The following is a 21,686-nucleotide window of genomic DNA, read 5'->3' as shown; positions in this document are numbered from 1 at the left end:
TAACTTTCTTTTTTTGTGGTATCTTTGTCTGGTTTTGGTATCAGCATGATGCAGGTCTTGTAAAATGAGTTCAGAAGCATTCCTTCTTTTGTAATTTTTGGAATAGTTTGAAAAGGATAGGTGTTAACTCATATTTAAATGTTTAGTAGAATTTACCTGTGAAGCCATCTGGTCCTGGACTTTTGTTTGTTGGGAGGTTTTTTTTTTTTTTTTTGGTTCAATTTTATCACTGGTAGTATATTCACATTTTCTATTTCTTCCTGATTCAATCTTGGGGGATTGTGCATTTCTAGGAATTTGTCTTTCTCCTACGTCGTCCATTTTATTGGCATATATATTGTTCATGGTAATCTCTTATGATCCCTTTATTTCTGTGGTATTGTTGTAACTTCTCTTTCATTTCTGATTTTATTTACTTGAGCCCTCTCTTTTTCTTGATAAGCCTGGCTAATTTTCATCAATTTTGTTTATCTTTTTAAATAACCAGCTCATAGTTTTATTGATCTTTTCTATATTTTTAGCCTCTATTTCATTTATTTCTGCTCTGATTTTTATGATTTTTTCCCCCTTCTACTAAATTTGGGTTTTGTTTTTTCTTCTTTCTCTAGTTCCTTTAGGTGTAAGGTTAGGTTATTTATTTCAGATTTTTCTTGTTTCCTGAGATAGGCTTCTATTCCTATAAATTTCCCTCTTGGAACTGCTTTTGCTGCATCCCATAGATTTTGGATCATTGTGTTTTTGTTTTCATTTATCTTCAGGTATTTCTTGATTTCTACTTCGATTTTTTTCAGTGACCCATTGGTTTTTTTAGTAGCATATTGTTTAGCCTCCATGTATTTGTTTTTTGCAGTTTTTTTCTTGTAGTTGATTTCTAGCCTCATAGTGTTGTGGTTGGGAAAGATACATGATATGATTTTAGTCTTCTTAAATTTACTGAGACTTGTTTTGTGGCCTAGCCTGAGATCTATCCTGGATAATGTTCCATTTGCACTTGAAAAGAATGTGTATTGCTGCTTTCGGATGGAATGTTCTCTATATATCTATTAAGTCCATCTGATCTAATGTGTTGTTTAAGGCTAGTGTTTCTTTACCAATTTTCTCTCTGGATGATCTGTCTGTTGATGTAAGTGGGGTGTTGAAGTCCCCTACTATTATTGTGTTACTATCAATTTCTCCCTCTATTTTAATATTTGCTAAACATATTCAGGTGCACGTATGTTGGGTGCATATGTATTTACAATCATTATAGCTTCTTCTTGAACTGACCCCTTTATCATTATGTAATGTCCTTCTTTGTCTCTTGTTCCAGTTTTTGTTTTAAAGTCTATTTTGTCTGATATTGCTACCCCAGATTTCTTTTTTGTTTCCATTTGCTTGGAATACCATTTTCCATCCCCCTCACTTTCAGTCTTTGTGTGTCTTTAGATCTGATGTGAATCTCTTGTAGGCAGCATATGTATAGGTCTTGTTTTTGTATCCACTTAGCCACTCTATGTCTTTTGATTGAAGTATTTAGTCCATTTACATTTAAAGTAATTATTGATAGGTATGTATTTATTGCCATTTTGTTAATTATTTTCTGGTTGTTTTTGTAGTTCTTCTTTTGCCATCTTCCCTTGTGATTTGATGTCTATCTTTAGTGTTATGTTTGGGTTCTTTTTTCTTTTGGGTGTGTGTATCCATTACAGATTTTTGGTTTGTGGTTACCATGAGGTTTTTATATAGCAATCTATATATATGGTCAATTGCTTTAAGTTGCTGATCTCTTAAGTTAGAATGCATTTTAACAACTCTGCTTTCTTACCCACCCCTCTGTATTTTGACACCATATTTTACATCTTGTTTTGTGTGTCCCTTAACTACTTATTTTGGATATAGATTGTTTTACTACTTTTGACGTTTAACCTTCCTACTAGCTTTATAAGTGTTTTATCTACTACCTTCTCAGTATTCTGCCTTTACCAATGAAATTTTTCCTTTCATAATTTTCATATTTCTAGTTGTGGCCTTTCCTTTTCTACTTAGGGAAGTCCGTTTAACATTTCTTGTAAAGGTGGTTTGGTGGTGCTGAACTCTTAGCTTTTGCTTGTCTGTAAAATCTTGATTTCCCCTTCAAAGGTGAATAATAGCGTTGCCAGGTAGAGTTTTCCTCATTGTAAGTTTTTTTTAATCACTTTAAATATATTGTGCCACTCCCTTCTGGCATGCAGAGTTTCTGTTGAAAAGTCAACTGATAGTCATGGAATTCCCCTTGTACATAACTAGTTGCTTTTCCCTTGTTGATTTAATATTCTCTCTTCATCTTTAATTTTGGCACTTTAAATACAGTGTGTCTTGGTGTAGTCCTCTTTGGGTTGATCTTGTTGGGGACACTTTGTGTTTCCTGAATGCCTGTTTCCTTTCCCAAGTTAGGGAAGTTTTTCAGCTATTATATCTTCAAATATGTTTTCTGTCCCTTTCTCTCATCTCCTTTGGGACTCCTATAAGGTGAATGTTAGGATGCTTGATGTTGTTCCAGGTCTCTTAAGCTGTCCTCATTTAAACAATTTTTTTTTCTTTTTTTCTGTTCAGCTTGAGTGATTTCCACCACTCTGTCTTCCAGTTCACTGATCAATTTCTCTGTATCATCTAATCCACCGTTGATTCCATCTAATTTTTTTTTTTTTTTTACGGAGGAGAAAGAAAGCGTGGCTTTATTTCTTTGCCAGGCAAAGAGGGAACACAGTAGGCTAGCACCTCAAGAACTGTGTCCCCAATTCCATCTAATGTATTTTTTATTTCAGTTATTGTGTTCTTCAGCTCTATTTGATTCTTGTTTATATTTTCTAACTCTTTGTTAAAAACTTCCAACTTCTGATTTTGTTCATCCATTCTTCTCTCGAGTTCTTTGAACATCCTTTTTTTTAAAGATAAATTTATTTATTTATTTATTTATTTTTGGCTGAGTTGGGTCTTTGTTGCTGAGCACAGGCTTTCTCTAGTTGTGATGAGTGGGGGCTACTCTTCACTGCGGTGTGCGGGCTTCTCATTGTGGTGGCTTCTCTTGTTGCAGAGCATGGGCTCTAGGTGCATGGGCTTCAGTAGTTGTGGCATGCAGGCTCAGTAGTTGTGGCTCATGGGCTCTAGAGCACAGGCTCAGTAGCTGTGGCACATGGGCTTAGTTGCTCCATGGCACGTGGAATTTTCTCGGACCAGGGATTGAACCCGTGTCCCCTGCATTGGCAGGTGGATTCTTAACTGCTGCGCCACCCGGGAAGCCCTGAGCATCTTTTTGATCAGTAACTTAAACTCTTTATCAGGCAGATTGCTTATCTCCATTTCATTTAGTTCTTCTTCCAGGGTTTTATCTTATTCCATAGTTTGGAATATATTCCTCTGTCACCTCATTTTGCTGAATTCTCTGTTTTTATTTCTAGGTATTAGGTAGGTCAGTTACACTATTGATCTTGGAGGAGTGGCCTTATGTAGGAGATGTCCTATGGGGCCCAGCAGTGCACACTGCTTTGGTCACCGGAGCTATGTTCTAGGGTTGCCCTCTGTGTTGGTTGCCTGAGCCATACTGTTGGGGTAAGCTTATTACTATGGGAACTCTGATAGGCTTGGCTGGCCTGCAGCTCAGTTTGGTGCCAGACCACACCTAGTGAGAAAGCTGCCAGCCCATGGAAGGGTGAGGCCAGATCCTGAGATGGCTGAGGGGCTCAAGGTGTCCTGGAGCTGGTGTTGGCCAGCTGGTGGGCAGAGGTAGGCCACAGGGGCAGCTGACTGCAGAACCCTAGGGAATCCTGGGGCTAGTGCAGAACCCCTGGTGGGTGGAGCTGGGTCCCAGGGTGGCTAGCTGCAGGCTACAAGGCTGTGAGGTTTCCAGGGCTGATATTGGCTTGCTGGTGGGTGAGAACAGTTCCTGGTGCTAGTGCTGGCCAACAGGTGAGTGTACAGATTCAGGACAGCTGGCTGAGGTGTCCAAGGTATCCTGGAAATGGTGTGAGCCAGGTGTTGGGTGAGGTTGGGACACTGGGCAGGTGACAGCAAAGCCCCAGAGGGTTCAGGAGCTAGTGTTGGGCTACTGGTGTGGAGGGCTGGATCCTTGGGCAGCTGGCTGAGGGGCCCAAGGTGTCCTATACTTGGTGTCAGCCAACTATTGCCTGGGGCTGGGTCAGGAGGCTGTAGAGCCCCGGGGAGTCCTGGGGCTAGTGCTGGCCCACTGGAAAGTGTGGACGAATCTCAGGGTGGCTTGCTTAGGGGCCCAACATGTCTTGGAGCTGATGTCAGACAGCTGTTCCAAAGGGCTTGGTGTAGGGTAGCTGATCACTGGGTCCCGGGTGGCTGGTTGTGGGACCATGGGGTTCCCGGGATTGGTACTAGTCCCATGGTGGATGAGGCTGGATATAGGGTGACTGGATGACAGTCCCATGGTGTCCTGGAGCTGGTGTTGGCCAGCTGTTGGGTGAGGCTGGGGCATGGGGAGGCTAACTGAAGAGCCCTGGTGGGTGCTGTGCCTACTGCTGGACTACTGGTGGGTGGGCCCAGATTCCCAGGTAGCTGGCTGAGTGGCTGTAATGTTCCAGAGGCTGAAGTCAGGCCCCTGTTGGGTGAGGCCGGATCCCAGGGCTAGTGATGACCCATTAGTGAGTAGGGCCAGAACTTGGGGTGGCTGCCTGGGGGACCCAAGTTGTCATGGGGCTGTTTCAGCCAGCAATGGGCAGGACTAGGTCACAGGCCGGCTGACTGAAGAGCCCTGGTGATCCGAGCACTAGTGCTAAAGCACTGGTGAGTGGGTCCAGATCCAGTGCCACGGGTTGAGGGTCTTGAGGTGTCCTGGAGTTTGCCAGCTATTGGGTTGGGTTGAGTCATGGGGCTGCTGGCTACAGAGCCCCAGGGAGTCCCAAAGCAGTGCTGGCCCACTAGCAAGTGGGGCTGGATCCGAGGGCAGGTGGCTGACGAGCTGCAGGGTTTCTGTGATGGTGTCAGCCCTCTAGTGGGTGAGGCTGGGTCCCGGGGCTCGTGCTGACCCACTGGTGAGGAGCCAAAGGTTTCCTGGAACTGGTGTTGGCCAGTCTTGCTATACCATGTCTCCACCCCTCCCACTGGTCTCACTGTGATTCCTTCTTCATATCTTTAATTGTAGAAGATCTTTTCTTCTAGTCATCCAGTCTTTCTCATTGATAGTTGCTTTGTAAATAGTTGTAATTTTGGTGTGCCCATGGGAGGGGGTGAGCTCAAGTTCTTCCTACTCCACCATTTTGGCCACTCCCCATTCTGACCCATTTTTTAATTGGGTTGTTTGTTTTCTTGTTGTTGAGTCTTAAGAGTTCTTTGTATATTTTGGATAACAGTCCTCTATCAGATATATCTTTTGCAAATATTTTCTGAACAAAATATGATACACACACACAATGGAATATTATTCAGCCTTAAAAAGGAAAGAAATCCTGTTCGTACATGTTAGTTACAATATAGATGAACCTTGAGGACGTTATGCTAAATGAAATAAGCCAATCACAAAAAGACAAATACTGTATGATTATACTTATATCAAGTAGCTAAGGTAGTCAAATTCATAGAAACAGAAAGTAGAATGGTGTTAACAGGGGTTTGGCAGGGGGAGGGAAATGGGGAGTTGTTATATAATGAGTATGGAGTTTTGGTTTTGCAAGATAAAATATTTTGGAATTTTGTTGCACTTAACAATGCATATATACTTAACACTACTGAAATGTATGCTTAAAAATGGTTAAGATGATCAGTTTTGCATTAAATGTAGTAAAACAATTAAAGTGCAGTAAAGCAATTTTTAAAAAATTTGTTACATCTCTCTACCAAGAATAACTGATCCAAAAATAAAATTACAATGATACCAATTACGATAGCAGCAACAGCTATAAAATATCTAAGAATTAGCTATGAAAAAGTAAATTTTCAAAACCATAATAAAGAGCAAACAAGATGATTTGAATAAATGAGGAAATACTCTCTGCTTTTTCATGGGATTAAAAACAACAACAACAACAACGCTCCTAAGTTGCTTTTTATTATTATTATTATTTTTTTGGCTGCGCCACGCGGCTGATAGGATATTAGTTCTCCGACTAGGGATTGAACCTGGGGCCCCGGGAAATGAGACTGCTGAGTCCTAACCACTGGACCACCAGGGAATTCCCTTAAGTTGCTTTTCAAAACTTGTATGTGCCATTAATTGGATTTTTCCCTTAACAGATCTGTGACCTTTGGAAGCATTTTCACATCATTTGTCTACATGCAGTACATATTTCATTCTTGTGAGTGTATTCCTTCATTAGCCAGATATTTACTGGGCACCTACCATGTGACAGACACTTTATACCTCAGCTTTCATGGAGTTTACATCCCTGTGAACAGAATACTGAACATCTTCCCATTTAAAACAAAACTAATCTAATTAAGAAATTATGAAACGTAAGGTAGATAGCTAGTGGGAAGCAGCCGCATAGCACAGGGATATCAGCTCGGTGCTTTGTGACCGCCTAGAGGGGTGGGATAGGGAGGGTGGGAGGGAGGGAGACGCAAGAGAGAAGAGCTATGGGAACATATGTATAACTGATTCACTTTGTTATAAAGCAGAACTAACACACCATTGTAAAGCAATTATACCCCAATAAAGATGTTAAAAAAAAAAGAAATTATGATATTGAGCTGCTTGTAAATTTTGGAGATTAAAGGATTAATCTCCAAAATTTACAAGCAGCTCATGCAGCTCAATATCAAAAAAACAAAAAACCCAATCCAAAAATGGGCAGAAGACCTAAATAGACATTTCTCCAAAGAAGATATACAGATTGCCAACAAACACATGAAAGAATGCTCAACATCATTAATCATTAGAGAAATGCAAATAAAAACTACAATGAGATATCATCTCATACCAGTCAGGATGGCCATCATCAAAAAATCTAGAAACAATAAATGCTGGAGAGGGTGTGGAGAAAAGGGAACTCTCTTGCACTGTTGGTGGGAATGTAAATTGATACAGCCACTATGGAGAACAGTATGGAGGTTCCTTAAAAAATAAAAATGGAACTACCATATGACCCAGCAATCCCACTACTGGGCATATACCCTGAGAAAACCAGCATTCAAAAAGAGTCATGTACCAAAATGTTCATTGCAGCTCTATTTACAATAGCCAGGACATGGAAGCAACCTAAGTGTCCATCTCCAGATGAATGGATAAAGAAGATGTGGCACATATATATACAATGGAATATTACTCAGCCATAAAATGAAACGAAATTGAGTTATTTGTAGTGAGGTAGATGGACCTAGAGTCTGTCATACAGAGTGAAGTAAGTCAGAAAGAGAAAAAGAAATACCGTATGCTAACACATATATATGGAATCTAAGAAAAAAAAAAGGTCATGAAGAACCTAGGGGCAAGATGGGAATAAAGATACAGACCTACTAGGGAATGGGCTTGAGGATATGGGGAGGGGGAAAGGTAAGCTGTGACAAAGTGAGAGAGTGGCATGGACATATATACACTACCAAATGTAAAACAGATAGCTAGTGAGAAGCAGCCGCATAGCACAGGGAGATCAGCTTGGTGCTTTGTGACCACCTAGAGGGGTGGGATAGGGAGGGTGGGAGGGAGGGAGACGCAAGAGGGAAGAGATATGGGAACATATGTATATGTATAACTGACTCACTTTGTTATAAAGCAGAAACTAACACACCATTGTAAAGCAGTTATACTCCAATAAAGATGTTAAAAAAAAAAGAAATTATGGGTAGCAAAATGCATTTATAGATTGACAATTCTCAGTGAGTTGCCTTTTCTTCCTCTAGCCCTTTTTCTCAGAGCTTAAACTTCTGGAGGATTCCTGGCTTCATGAGATGAATATAATCAAGATGAATATCATTAACGTAATATTTTTAAAAATCAAAGCTAGGGCTTCCCTGGTGGCGCAGTGGTTGAGAGTCCGCCTACCGATGCAGGGGACACGGGTTCATGCCCCGATCCGGGAAGATCCCACATGCCGCGGAGCGGCTGGGCCCGTGAGCCGTGGCCGCTGAGCCTGCACGTCCGGAGCCTGTGCTCCGCAACGGGAGAGGCCGCAGCGGTGAGAGGCCCGCGTACCACAAAAAAAAAAAAAAAAAAAAAAAAAAAAAATCAAAGCTAAAGCCAAAATTTCATGACAAACAAAATATCAAAATTTTACAGACAGGATGCTGCACTGCAATGCCATGCCACCAAGTCTGAGGCAAAAGGCAAAAATGTATGTCCCCATATAAATGCTTTTGTGTATTTTTTAATAATTATTTTTTCACAAACATTAAAGTATTTGAAGAAATAATGAAATGTTGAAAAGCAGGTGTACTAAAACTCACGTCATTTTAGTTTAAATATTTTATTTATACCCAAGCCAGAATTGACTATAATTTTACTTTCCTGATTTTAATGGAATCCAATCCAATTTTTAATAGCTTTAAAAATTGACTTTTGGGAAAAACTAACCATTAAAAAATACACAAAAGCATGTATATAGGAGGGCACATTTTAAAATTTTGCTTTAGGTTCCAATATACGTTTTCAAGGAATTGATAAAGATGTAGTTAGTTCAACCTGCTTTACACAGTGCATGGAAAGCCTTAGAATCGAACACAGAACTTTGGCTAACTGGTTCATTCAATCAGGTAAAACAAAATATTTAGAAAGGTTTCCTTTTTACACTTTTAGGCTAATTATTTCAGATATTGCCTCAGTGCTTGCTTTGGCTTGGTGTCCGATATTTGTACTCATAAGAACAAAGATAAAAGAACTTCATGAGGCTTAACATGGAATCCTTTCTATCAGATACATTTAAAACATATATTTGGAAACATTTAAAGTCTACTGTGAACAGAATTACCAGGAATTTGGGACAGAAGTGACAATAAGAATCTGCTTTAAAAAAATGGATCATACTCAATTATAGAGCTCTGCCTTTATTAGTTGAAAATTGGAAGTAGCTTCCCTGTTATTTTCTATTATGATGTGTTTTTTATATTATTTTAATTTCCTGTTTAAGAAATTTGTGGGACTTCCCTGGTGGGCCATCTTGCAACGCAGGGGGCACCGATTTGATCCCTGGTCAAGGAATTAAGATCGCACATGCCGTGGGACAACTAAGCCCATATGCCGCAACTACTGAGCCCATGCGCTCTGGAGCCCGTGCGCCGCAATGAAAGATCCCGCGTGCCGCAACTAAGACCTGATGCAGCCAATTAATTAATTAGATTTAATTAAATAAAACCTGATCTTTTTTTTTTTTTTCCCCGGTACGCGGGCCTCTCACCACTGCGGCCTCTCCCGTTGCGGAGCACAGGCTCCGGACGCGCAGGCTCAGCAGCCATGGCTCACGGGCCCAGCCGCTCCGCGGCACGTGGGATCCTCCCGGACCAGGGCACGAACCCTCGTCCCCTGCATCGGCAGGCGGACTTCCAACCACTGCGCCACCAGGGAAGCCCCATAAAACCTGATCTTTAAGAAAAAAGAGAAATTTGCAGTCTTCCAAAAATGAAAGTGAGAGTGCCACAAATGTACATGAGCTCCAAATCAATTTTAAATTAACACATGAAGAGAATTTTGACCACTTTTGGTTTGGAGTGGAATGTAGAATTAAACATGCACCCAGATTTCATACCATGGATATGCCAAAAGTTATTTTGAAATCCCTCTTGGCGAAAATTATATTCCACTATGATTCAGAGTTGCATCATAACAAGAGTTTGTTTAAAGACTGGGGTTTGAGAAATGTAACATTTGTATTTTCCTTGAAAAAATATGAGAGATCAAATGCTTTGCTGCTAGAGCTTTTTATAAATTACTCAGATTGCGTGCAGTTGGTTCAATCTTGAAGTAGCTAGCTCTTAAAGATAGTCTGCTAAGTGGTGGGAAGAGAAAAGCAGAGAGAGTGTTTTTAAAAGCATCTATGTGCAAGTAAGCAGGGCAGTGCACTGGTACTAGGTTATCATGTTCTACAGAATAGTAATACACGTTGAGAAGTGCTAGACTTATGATAACTAAACTTATCATGGTGATCGTTTTTAAATGTACAGAAATATCGAATCACTATGTTGTGTACTGGGAACTAACATAGTGTTGTAGGTCGATTATACTTTAAAAACAAACAAAAAAAACCGCATAGAAAAAGAGATCAGATTTGTGGTTACCAGAGGCAGGGGGTGGAGAGAAGGGGATTTGGATGAAGGTGATCGAAAGGTACAAACTTCCAGTTGTAAGATAAATAAGTACTGAGAATGTACAACAGGATCAACATAACTGACACTACTCTACATTATATATGAAAGTTGAGTAAATCAGCTAAGAGGTCTCATCTTATCTTTAATTTTATATCTATATGAGATGATAGATGTTCACTAAAAGAAAAAGAAAGAATGAATTTCAATGTCTCCTGGAAAGTAAAAAAAAAGAAGTGTTAGACTTGACCTGGGGGCCGGGGTGGGGGTGGCGGTGGGTAGCTCGGAAGGCTTATCCAAGGAGGGGATGATTGAGTTATGTTTGAACCTAAAGGATGACTCTCAGTGGGAAAGGAGAGCAGGTGCAGAGACAAAAGCATGGAGGTGGGGAGAGCAGACTGGGTTCTTGAAACTAAATATAAAATTTGGCTTCTAAGAGAGATATGGTAGGGGAGGAAGCAGTAGGACGGAAATACTGAGCTGGGCCCACACCCTCTTTATCCACAGAGACTAATGTCTCCTGAGAGCGAATGAGTCATAGAACCTGAAGGAGCAACTGCAGTTCTTCTGAAATACCCAGAGAGAGGCAACGACAGACCATGGGCAGGCAAGTGAGAGGGGCATGAGCTCTCTGGGAAAGTGGAGATAAACCCTCAACAAGTAGGATGGACATTGAAAGGAGGGGAGAAAATTCACCATCAGGTGCCACCAGGCCTGGGTACTTGGAGGGATGGCCTTAAAAAGTATTTTAATAAAAAAGAGGTTTTTGAGGTGTCAATGCCAAATTGTTCTCTCTTGAAACCTAACAGTATCACTCTTTCCTCTCAAAATGTTCGCGTTTTCATAGCATCGAACAAACAACTGAGATCCTGTTGTGTCTCTCACCTGCTGAAGTTGCCAATCTCAAGGAAGGGATCAATTTTGTTCGAAATAAGAGCACTGGCAAAGATTACATCTTATATAAAAGTAAGAGCCACCTGCGAGCATGCAAGAATATGTGCAAGCACCAAGGAGGCCTGTTCATAAAAGACATCGAGGATTTAGACGGAAGGTAACACGCGTCCTCTGCTTTCTCCCTGGTGACCCTTCTTACAATTAGATGTGGCAGGAGATGTGTTCATTGAAAATCAAACGAACCAACTGACAAATTATTTCTTTTAGCAAATTCATAACTTTTACTTGTGCTCACTGAGGCAACTCTCTGATCTCAAAACATTATGACCTTTACTTAATTTCCCACTCTCTCTTAAGAACTCTAATTGAAAATTGATTCCTAGCTTGATAAACAGTGAAATTTCTAAGGTACGTGTGTGTGTGTGTGTGTGTGTGTGTGAGTGAGTGCTTGGGTGCATGTAACAGCTTTTATTTTCCAGGACTCAAGCCTCCTCTGGGTTTCCTTTCCCACTCCCCCAGAAGTATGAGTGGGGCAGGCCCTCATCCAAACACTGCTGGAGAGCAGATAGACTTGCTTTGACTGCCTCATGGTGATTAAAAACCCAAAGTGGCAGAGCCGCGACTGTATCTGCCCTGAACAGCAGCTCTTCTAATCATTTCTTGGAAGAACTAGTGCTGGTACCCGTCTCCCCCCACTTGATGAAGCCTACAATATAGATCGCCTTCCTCACCAGTTCAGGAGCAATACCAGGACAGGATGGTTGTGGGTTTTGTTTGTTTGTTTGTTTTCAGTGACTGCCAAAGAGATAGCAGCACTGCCTGGCAGAGACAGGGGGAGTTCTGGGTGAGGGATGCTTTGTCAGCCTGATGGCCAACACCGGCAACGAATGAGTGGTTGACCGCACCTTTCCAAGCTCTGCTTCAGCCTAACTTGACCTGGGTGCTTTTTAGCCATTCCCACGTCCGGCTTGACATCCACCGTGTTGTTGAGCTGATTTCTCGGGTCATCTGTGGGCAGTTTAGTGCAGGTGGACTCAGAGGGAGCTGTGTAGTTTTCTAAGAGCTCCCTGCTATAATCGTATAGAAGACCATCGCCCAAGTCTAGAATGTTCTTACACCTGCACACAGATTTGCTTCACTGCATACTTAGTTTCAGGGCCCAGACGCACACTATTAGATTTCTAAATGTTGATAAACACTGTTGCACCTGTAGCTTGTTTGGCTCCTTCGATGGGGTTGCTAGATTAGGCAAATAGAAGGCACCCAGTTAAATAACTAATATATTTTTAGCATAGATAGCTTGCAAGTATTGCATGGGACACAGTTTTAGCGACAGCTGTACTCTAGGAGCGCCTCATGGTTATTTGCTGACAGCCCTGTTTGGAGTCCCTTCCATCTTCTCAGTGGATTCAAGTCAGGGAAACCTCAGACATGGCTTGTTCTGTCACTGGTAAGTTTCTGCAGGCACTCTTGGACCCTGAGGTTTTCTGACTGTTGCGGTTTGGGCACTCCGCGTTTCCTCTCTCCCTTTCTCTCCTTAGTGGGCTTTTCACGTGGTGCTCGCTGAGCCAGCCGTTCAAGGAAGTGTTGCAGCTTTGTGATTAGGAGCAATGATCTTTCCTCACAACCTGCCCTGTTCAGAAGCCTGCCCCCACCACCTATCAGCTCCGTGACCTTGGACAAGTTTCTTAGCCTTTCTGGACCTCAATCCTCTCCACTATACAGTGAAATTGAGAGTATTACCTACTCTGTCTGACTGCTGAGAGGATTAAGTGATTTCAAACACATAAAGCACTTAAAACAGTGTCTGGCTATATGATAAGTGCTCAATAAATGTCAATTACATTTATCGTTATTACTCTGTCATGAGCTTCTAGTGTAGCTTAGGAACAGAGGTTATTTACAGGAATTCAGATTGTTCTTGAACCTGGCTGGCTCATCTTAACAGAGTGACTGCTTTGCCACAGGCTGGCCTTTCTCTCCTTCACCCAAAGCCTTGGGGGTGATTGATCCTAGTTTCACCGTATTCTGTTGGCAGGCTAACCTAGAGCTGGAATTGTCTTAGTGCTCCGGCACATGAGGAACCAGCTTTATCTCCTGCACATTCTCCCAGCTTTATTCCCAGATGCAGCTCGCCAAGCATTGATGTGCTGAAACACCATCCTCAGAGGAACTCACACCCTATACTCCCCCATCCATCGCTCCAAATTTGACTGCTTCTCTGTGTAGCAATTCACCCGAGGAATCTCTCACCTAGGAGACAGTCAAGAGTAATGACCTACCTCTACCACCCTCTCTACATTTTTCTTCTTCACACGTAACCAACATCAGCAACTCTCATAAGCTGTGGTTCTCATTTTCTAAATCTAACAACTTTTCCCAACCTCTTTGCACATGAAGCTGTCGCCTCCCTCCTGTCTACTTGCTGCCTATGAACAGTTAACATCCTGCCACGTTTCCCCTTTAATGACCCAGCATGTTGAATAGCTGCGTTTGGAATGTTCTCAAGTTTTGAAATGTTGTTGGCTACTCATTGATGAGAAAGTAGATGTTTCAGAATAATCCTCTATAAATTGAAGTGCGGAATATGTTTTTTGCCTTATTACTAGAAAAGAGCGTGAAAAATTCTTGATACAATGAAGCTTGGGAAAATCAGTGTAATTTACTGATATATAAGTTAAAATAGACATTGTTAGATTAAAAAATCTGATGTTTCCGGTTTGAGACATACTTGTTTGTAAAAAAAAAATTCTTTAACTGTGAAAAAAGAAAAAAAAACTTCACGAGAAACACTACCAAAATAGAGAGGAAATGGAACTTCTTTGCCTCACCTTCCACCACCACAACCCCCTTCACGGTCTGGTAAGAAATAGAAAAAAAATTACTAAGCCTTCTATTTTGCTGCAATCTGATTCTCATTCTGAAACAGGGTTGCTAGAGTTAGCAAGTAAAAATGCAGAACACTCAGTTAAATTGCAGATAAATGACGACTTTCCAGTATATGTCACATATTGTGTGAGTTGTGTTTTTAAATTATTTCTTATTTATCTGAAATTCATATTTAACTGGGCATCCTGTATTTTATCTGGCAACCATGCTCTGAAATCTTAAACTTTAAGGAAGTCTTTTCTCTTCTGAAAACTTGAGTTGAACTTAGGTTTAGCACACTATACTAGGGGCTAAGGGTTGTAAAGTGATTATAAATCATAGGTATGTCTTAATGACCGCATTCTTTCCTCATATTGGCCCCAGTTGAACCTTAACCAACTTAGCTTTTGTATGACAGCCATCCCTAAAGATGACTTTATTCTGATGGCTCTGTTGATCTCTAACACATATTATTTTGTGACATGGCATTTATCTTCACTTTTAAAATTGCCTACTGATGATTAATCTATATTTCCTTAGATAGTTGAGTATGAGCTATTAGTAGTTTTTCTTTCATGCATTTTATGTTCAACCAACTACAGTTGTTTATAATGCATTTAAGCCTAATAAGATGAATTTTTATTTTCACCATTTCAGAAACCTAAGTATAATTTTTCATCCAGGTCTGTTAGATGCACAAAACACAACTGGAAGTTGGACGTGAGCACCATGAAGTATATCAATCCTCCAGGCAGCTTCTGTCAAGACGAACTGGGTAAATATAATCCATATCGATCAATGTTTTCTGCTATTATTATTATTGGGGTCCTTCTTGTCAACTTGTTTCCAATCTCACTTGAAGCTTTGAGTATATCCTGATTTTAAACTATGGACATTAGATCTTTTAAAAATAATTAACACTGAAAATTCTAAACAGGATTTCTCCAAAAGATCCCTTCATTCATTCATTTGTTCAGTAAGTATCTGATGAGAACTTACCAGGTGTAAACATTGTATTGGGTATTAAGAGATACAAAGATGGATAAGATAGAGTCAGTGTAAATTAGATGATATTAACATGAGGTGGTGGCAAAGACAAGCCTGTGAACAACTAAGATCAGGGATACTCTGACAGGTTTCTTTGGTACAGTGTACTATAGAATAGTGGCTCTGAATATTGTATCAGTGAAGACACACAAGATAGATATTCAAGTGCATGATCTTTTCAACAGTTATAATGAAACGCCACAGTTTCGGTTGGGAAATAAAGTCCTTCAAATTCCATGGCTCTTTCTGGCATAGGTAAGATGCTACAGTTTACATGTGATTCTCAGTATGCTGGCTCCACTTCTACTTTTTCCTTCCTCCTACTCAAGAAAGCAGGTAGAAATATGAGTAAGGAGGGCTTAATAATAGGAATAAATTTGTCTTTGACCTAAGTGATTAAAAGCGTGTTGTATCAGTAGAAAAAGTTACTTGGGAAGATTCTTAAAACTGCTCATGCACACTGTTTCAGAATGTCTGTTATAAGAATAAAAATATAGATTTGATCTAATTGGGGGAATCATAGAAAGCTTCATGCCAGAGATGGCATTTGTGTTGGGTTTTGAAAGATGGGCAGAATTTCATCAGGCAGAGAAGAGAAAGGAGGACATTCCTGTAGAGGGGACAGCTTGGGCTGTTTTAGTTTATTTGGGGCCAAATGTGTAGGTTAGTTGGCTGGAGTACAGGGTATGTGTGTCAGAGTAGAACATAAGATTTCAAAGGTACACTGTAGGGAGGGCCTTGAATATAGCTGAAGAATCATGACCTAATCCAGAATGTTATTAAGTGTGTGTTAGGTGTAGTATTAGGCACTTTGTGTGAATTATTTCACATTATCTTCACATTGACAATGCAGTCATGGGACTCAGTAATGGAGAGTCATTACCACCAAGTTGTTCAACCCATCTGCCTCTGTGCCTGCATATTCTTCCTTGACTCCTGTGACAGTTGACAGTGGCTGCACTGACCCTGCTCCTATGGCTCGCCCTGCTCTCGCACCCTGGATCCCACCTCACACCTACTTGAGGCCTTCCCTCCTGCAGCTGTCCTTCTCTCTCCTGTATCATAAATTTCGTCTTTGCCTATTAACCCACATGTACACACACACACGTGCGCACGCGCCCTAGTGTTCAGATAAGCCCTCTTATGTTTCCATTTCTCCAAATGTCTAAACAGCTAAACCCCTTGAAACAGGCATCTCACACTCATTGTCTCTGTTCCTTCCCCTCCCATCGTCTCTCAGTGGAGCTTCCATCCCTACCACTCCGCTAACACTGCTCCTGTCAAGGTCACCAGTTTGCTAAATTCAGTGGTCGCTTTGCCATGGCCATTGTACTCAAACTCTCGGCATGCAGCCCAATGGCCCACTCTGTCCTTAATATGCAGCTGACCCTTGAACAATGCGGTTTGAACTGCATGGATATTTTCCGATAGTAAATACTATAGGACTACACCAGCCAAGGTTGGTTGAATCTGCGGATGCAGAGGAACCGCGGTTAAGAAGGGCCAACTATTGAGTTCTACATGAATTGACATATATATATATTTTATATATATATATATATATATATAAAATATATATATATATTTTTTAATTCGGTTGCACTGGGTCTTAGTTGTGGCATGTGTGCTCCTTAGTTGTGGCAGGTGAGCTCCTTAGTTGCGGCATGTGAGCTCTTGGTTGAAGCATGCATGTGGGATCTAGTTCCCTGACCAGGGATCGAACCCCGGCCCCCTGCATTGGGAGCACGGAATCTTAACCACTGCGCCACCAGGGAAGTCCCATGAATTGACTTCTAATAGGCATTACAAGCTGTGGCCAAACCAGAACTCCTAATGGCCAAGCCCACCTTATCCCCAGACCTGTTCCTCCTCCAGCCTTCTCCATCTTGGTAAATGACGCTGCTTCCACTCAACTGAACAAAACCTGGTGGTCGCTCTTGAGTCTTCTCTTTCCTTAAACCCCCATATCCAAACCATTAATAAATCCTGTGCCAAAACACCTTCAGAATCCATCCACTTCTCTCCATCTGCTCTGTCTCCAACCAAATGCAAGTCACAGACACCTTTTATCTGCACAACTGGCCTCCCTGCTTCCATGCTTGTTTCCTGCAGTCCATCCTGCTTACAGCACACAGCTTGATATTTTATTTTATTTTTGTTAATTTAATTTAATTTTATATTGGAGAATAGTTGATTTACAATGTTGTGTTAGTTTCAGGATGGTTAGTACCAGACTGATATTTTAAAAATTCATGTCATTCCCCTGCTTAAAACTCTCCGATGAGCTTCCTATCACACTGAAGAAGGTGCATCCCTTTGACCCGGCAATTCCACATCCGAGACCGTATGCCTAAGATCTTAATAATCACTGACATGTCAAAAGATACAGCTATGAGAATGTTCATTCACAGCAATACTATCTACAAAAGAGAAAAATTGAAAACAATTTAAACACTAGAAATAATTCCACTGTGTCTTAAAAGTGATACTATTGAAGAAACTAAAATAATAAGAGGGACTTTTGATAAATAAAGCAGATTATAAATATTACATATAGTATGGCCCTATTATGAAAAAACATGTATACATAAGCACTTATGGACGGGGGCAGGCTCACCACTGGTTACCTGTGAAGGGAGCTGAATAGTGGGCTTCCTGGGCTGGACCTCCAGTCTGGGAACTTTGATTACACTACCTCTACATCTTTTTCAGGCTCAAATTATTGTATATGGAATAGGCTATCAGGGCCAGTGTTGCCCAGGTGTCTCGGTGAGACCAACTCCTAATCACTTTTTAAAGAAGGGTCTGACCTGCAAAGGCATTCTCCCAGTTCCCAGAGCAGAGGTGTCACTTACTGAGGTGCATGTCCTTTTCTGGTCACCCCCCAAAAGAGATAGAATGCTATTCTGGGGGAAGTTGCTGATTGCTTTGACTACAAGTTCATCCTCCCCCTGCCCCTCAAAGGGATGTCTCGGTTACTAGGTTCTTTTGCCAGTAAGCCTCATTCCATGTCTGTCGACCTAGCCTAGGAAACCTGCAGACTGCATTGTTAGCAGGAACTGTACAAATACTGTTAAATTTATTTGGCAGAAAACAGGTAAGAAGCAAAGGTTTGGACATATCAAACTGTTTGTGTAAGTGAAAGGACAATAGACTATCAACTTTATGAGTATGTAACCCAGAAATCGATAGCTGCTTAGGGGCCTTTATAAAACCTCTAAGTCTTTTGGACAAGACCTATAGTGAGACATTATAGCAAAGTGGTTAAGAGCGAATGGTGCAGGGCAGTCTGGGCTCAGATCCTGATGCTCAAACACACAATTAAATGACTTGGGGCAAGTTAGTCAATCTCTTTGTTCTTTAGTTTCCTCACTAGGATATAATATTGGTAGTAGCTATCTTATTGCGTTGTTGAAAGAATTTTCAAAGTGAACAGCTGTGGGCTTCCCTGGTGGCGCAGTGGTTGAGAGTCCGCCTGTCGATGCAGGGGACACGGGTTCGTGCCCCGGTCCGGGAGGAGCCTGTGCTCCGCAACGGGAGAGGCCACAACAGTGAGAGGCCCGCGTACGGTAAAAAAAAAAAAAAAAAAAAAAAAACAGCTGTTAAATTCTCAGAACTTGGTACACAGAGCATAATGTTTTATTTGTATATGTATGTCTCAAATAATCTGCACATCACCCCTGTAACTGAGACCTTAGGAGCAGGAGGAAGGGATTTCCCACCCAGCAGAAAATTGGATCAATTGGAAAATAGATCGAGGCTGGGAACTGATGCAGAGGGCTGATGTTTGCTGCTATGGCAGGTGAAAGGCAGGGCTAGAGGTGGCAGCAGGGTCAGTGGAGGGTGAAAATAACAAGACCAGTAAATTTTTTAGCCTTTGCTCCAGTGAGGAAAGTGGAAAATTGAGAAAGTGGAAAATTTCCACTCTCTGTGAGAGTGGAAAATTTTGTTAACAGAGCCCACTTTTCAGTCCAGTGCTACCTACACTGTAGTGATTTCCTACCACATCCCAAGAAAGAGAAGGATGGCTTGAGCTCGTATGAACTTAGATTATTTGATTTTATTATTATTATAAATAACAATATACGGTCATCATTAAAAAGGTAAAAATCAGGAAAGTAGAAGGAAGAAGACGCTCACTTGCACTCCCATCACCTCAAGACAACACCTGTTTTGGTATCTTTTCTTCCGGTCGTCACCGAGCTCCCCTTCCTTCCTCTCCCCAGCCTTCTCCTCCTCCTTCTCTTAACTGAGATATAATTCATGTACCATAAAATTCACCTTCTTTTATGAGAGTGTGCAACTCAATGGTTTTTAGTATTTTCACATGTTGTGCCATTACCACCACTATCTAATTCCAGAACATTCTCATCATCCCGAAAAGAAACCTTGTAACTATTAGCAGTCAGTCCCATTCCCCTCTTCCCTCATCCCCTGGCCAACCACTAATCTACTTTCTGTCGCTATGGCTTTTCCTGTATTGAACCAGGCTGGCATAAACCCCACTTGGTCATGGTCATAATTATTTTTTATATTGCTAAATTGTATTTGCTAATATTTGGTTAAGGATTTTTACGTCTATATTCATAAGGAATACTGGTCTGTAGTTTTTTGTGTGTGATGTCTTTGTCTGATTTTGGGATCAGGGTAATAATACTGCCCTCATAAAATGAGTTAGGAAGTGTTCCATCCTCTTCTGTTTATTGGAAGAATTTGTGAAGTTTGGTATTGATTCTTCTTTAGACATTCGGTCAAATTCACCAGTGAAGCCATCTGGGCTTGGGCTAATGTTTGTGAAGTTTTTTGTTTACTAATTAAATCTCTTTATTTGTTATGGGTCTTCTCAGATATTCTATTTCTTCTTGAGTCAATTTTGTTAGTTTGTTTCTTCCTAGGAATTTCTCCATTTCGTCTGGGTTATCAATTTGTTGATATATAATATTTATTATATTTCCTTATGTTCTTTTTTATTTCTGTAAGATTGATAGTAATGTCCCCCTTTTCATTCCTGATTTTAGTAATTTGAACCTTTTCTCTTTTTTCTTGGTTAGTCTAGCTAAAGGATTGGAAATTTTGTTAATCTTTTCAAAGAACAAACTTTTGTTTTCATTGATTTTCTCTTGTTTTTCTAGCCTCAATTCCATTTATTTTAGCTCTGATTTTTTAATATTTCCTTTCTTTTGTTTGCTTTGGGTTTAGTTTGCTCTTCTTTTTCTAATTTCATAAGGTGGAAGGTTCGGTGTTTTACTTGAGATCTTTTTTATTATAGGTGTGTTCCTTTTATGCACTGCACTGTTTTAGCTGCATTCCATAAGTTTCAGAATATTATGTTTTCATTTTTCCTTGTCACAAAGTATTTTCTCATTTTTCTTGTGATCTTCCTCCTTAAACCATTTGTATTCAGAAGTATGTTGTCTGATCTCTACATATTTGTGAATTTTCCAACTTTCTCCTCTTATTGGTATCTAATTTCATTTCATCGTGGTCAGAGAACATATTTTATATGACTTGATCCTTTTAACTTTATTTTATGGCCTAACATATGGTTTGTACTGGTTTGTGGAGAATATTCTACATGTACTTGAGAAGAATGTGTATTCTATTGTTGGGTGGAGTGTTCTGTCTATGTCTGTTGGGTCTGGTTGGTTTATCGTGTTGTTTGAGTCTTCTATTTCCTTGTTGATTTTCTATCTAGTTGTTCCAACTTCCAGTCATCTTTTTAAGCATACTTTTACAAATAATTATAATTATTCTATATATTATTTTTGCATCCTGTTTTTTGTCTTGTTAATCTATTATATTAGTCATATTATATCAGATTCTATATATACATAATTTTAAAGTATGCTTACATTAAATATTAACTTAAATAATTTATTTAGCCATTTCTCTGTTGTTGGAATTTAGGCTGTTCACAGATTTTTTTTTTTTTTTTTGCCGTCAAAACCAAAACTGTGATCTTTCTGCTTAAGAATTTCTCTGTTTTTGGAGTTTTTTCTGTAAGATAGGTGAATTACTGGCAACAGGGTAGAACTAATTAATGCTTTTACCCATATTTAACACCTCATACATCGTAACATAAAGATGGGCTTCACATGGACTAATAGCCTAAATGGAAAAGGTCAGACTGTAAAAGTAACAGAAGAAATGTAAATATCTTTGGGACCTAGAAATTGGCGGCACTTCCTGACTCTTCAAACAACACTTCAGAAGTACAGCTCAAAGAATAACCCCCCACCAACACACACACACACACACATACACACACACAAAACCCTGGTGAATGTGATTTCATCAGCACTAAAGATTTCTGCTAATTGGAGGACACCATGGACAAAGTTAAAAGATGTATGACAGTTTGGGTGACTATTCTGCAATATTGGCAACCAACAAGGGAATATTATCTAGCATATAGGAGGAAGTAATGCAAATTGACAAGAAAAAGATAGGAAACCCAATATAAAAATGCAGAAAGGATATGAACTAGCATTTTACAGAAGAATCCACAAAGGTCAATAAGCACATGAAGATATGCTCAAACACGTTAATTATCAGAAAACTGCAAAGTAAAGCAATGAGGTGTTACTCTATGTCTTTTTGACTGATAGAAAGAAACGAAGGTGCCGCGGAATGTTGTCAGAGATATAAGGGTATAGAAATAGTCA

General features: G+C 40.4%; 1 protein-coding gene across 2 annotated transcripts in view; it reads left to right on the top strand.

Moving 5' to 3' along the window:
* The window catches only part of LOC307192410 (cytidine monophosphate-N-acetylneuraminic acid hydroxylase), a 69,549-nt gene that overhangs the window by 2,403 nt on the left and 45,460 nt on the right, over positions 1 to 21,686 (top strand). For both annotated transcript variants that reach the window (XR_013830045.1, XM_079933238.1), the window contains exons 2-4: positions 10,720 to 10,819; positions 11,060 to 11,263; positions 14,658 to 14,749. Coding sequence is in view for 1 of the 2 variants with exons in the window: in XM_079933238.1 (XP_079789364.1) it covers positions 10,812 to 10,819; positions 11,060 to 11,263; positions 14,658 to 14,749 (304 nt within the window). In the remaining variant the exon portion in view is untranslated. The remainder of the gene's footprint in view (positions 1 to 10,719; positions 10,820 to 11,059; positions 11,264 to 14,657; positions 14,750 to 21,686) is intronic.

The sequence above is a fragment of the Stenella coeruleoalba genome (assembly GCF_951394435.1).
Source record: "Stenella coeruleoalba genome assembly, chromosome: 10".
Classification (NCBI taxonomy): domain Eukaryota; kingdom Metazoa; phylum Chordata; class Mammalia; order Artiodactyla; family Delphinidae; genus Stenella; species Stenella coeruleoalba.
The sequence above is the reverse complement of the archived record's forward strand: the minus strand, read 5'-3'. Positions and strand labels throughout refer to the sequence as shown.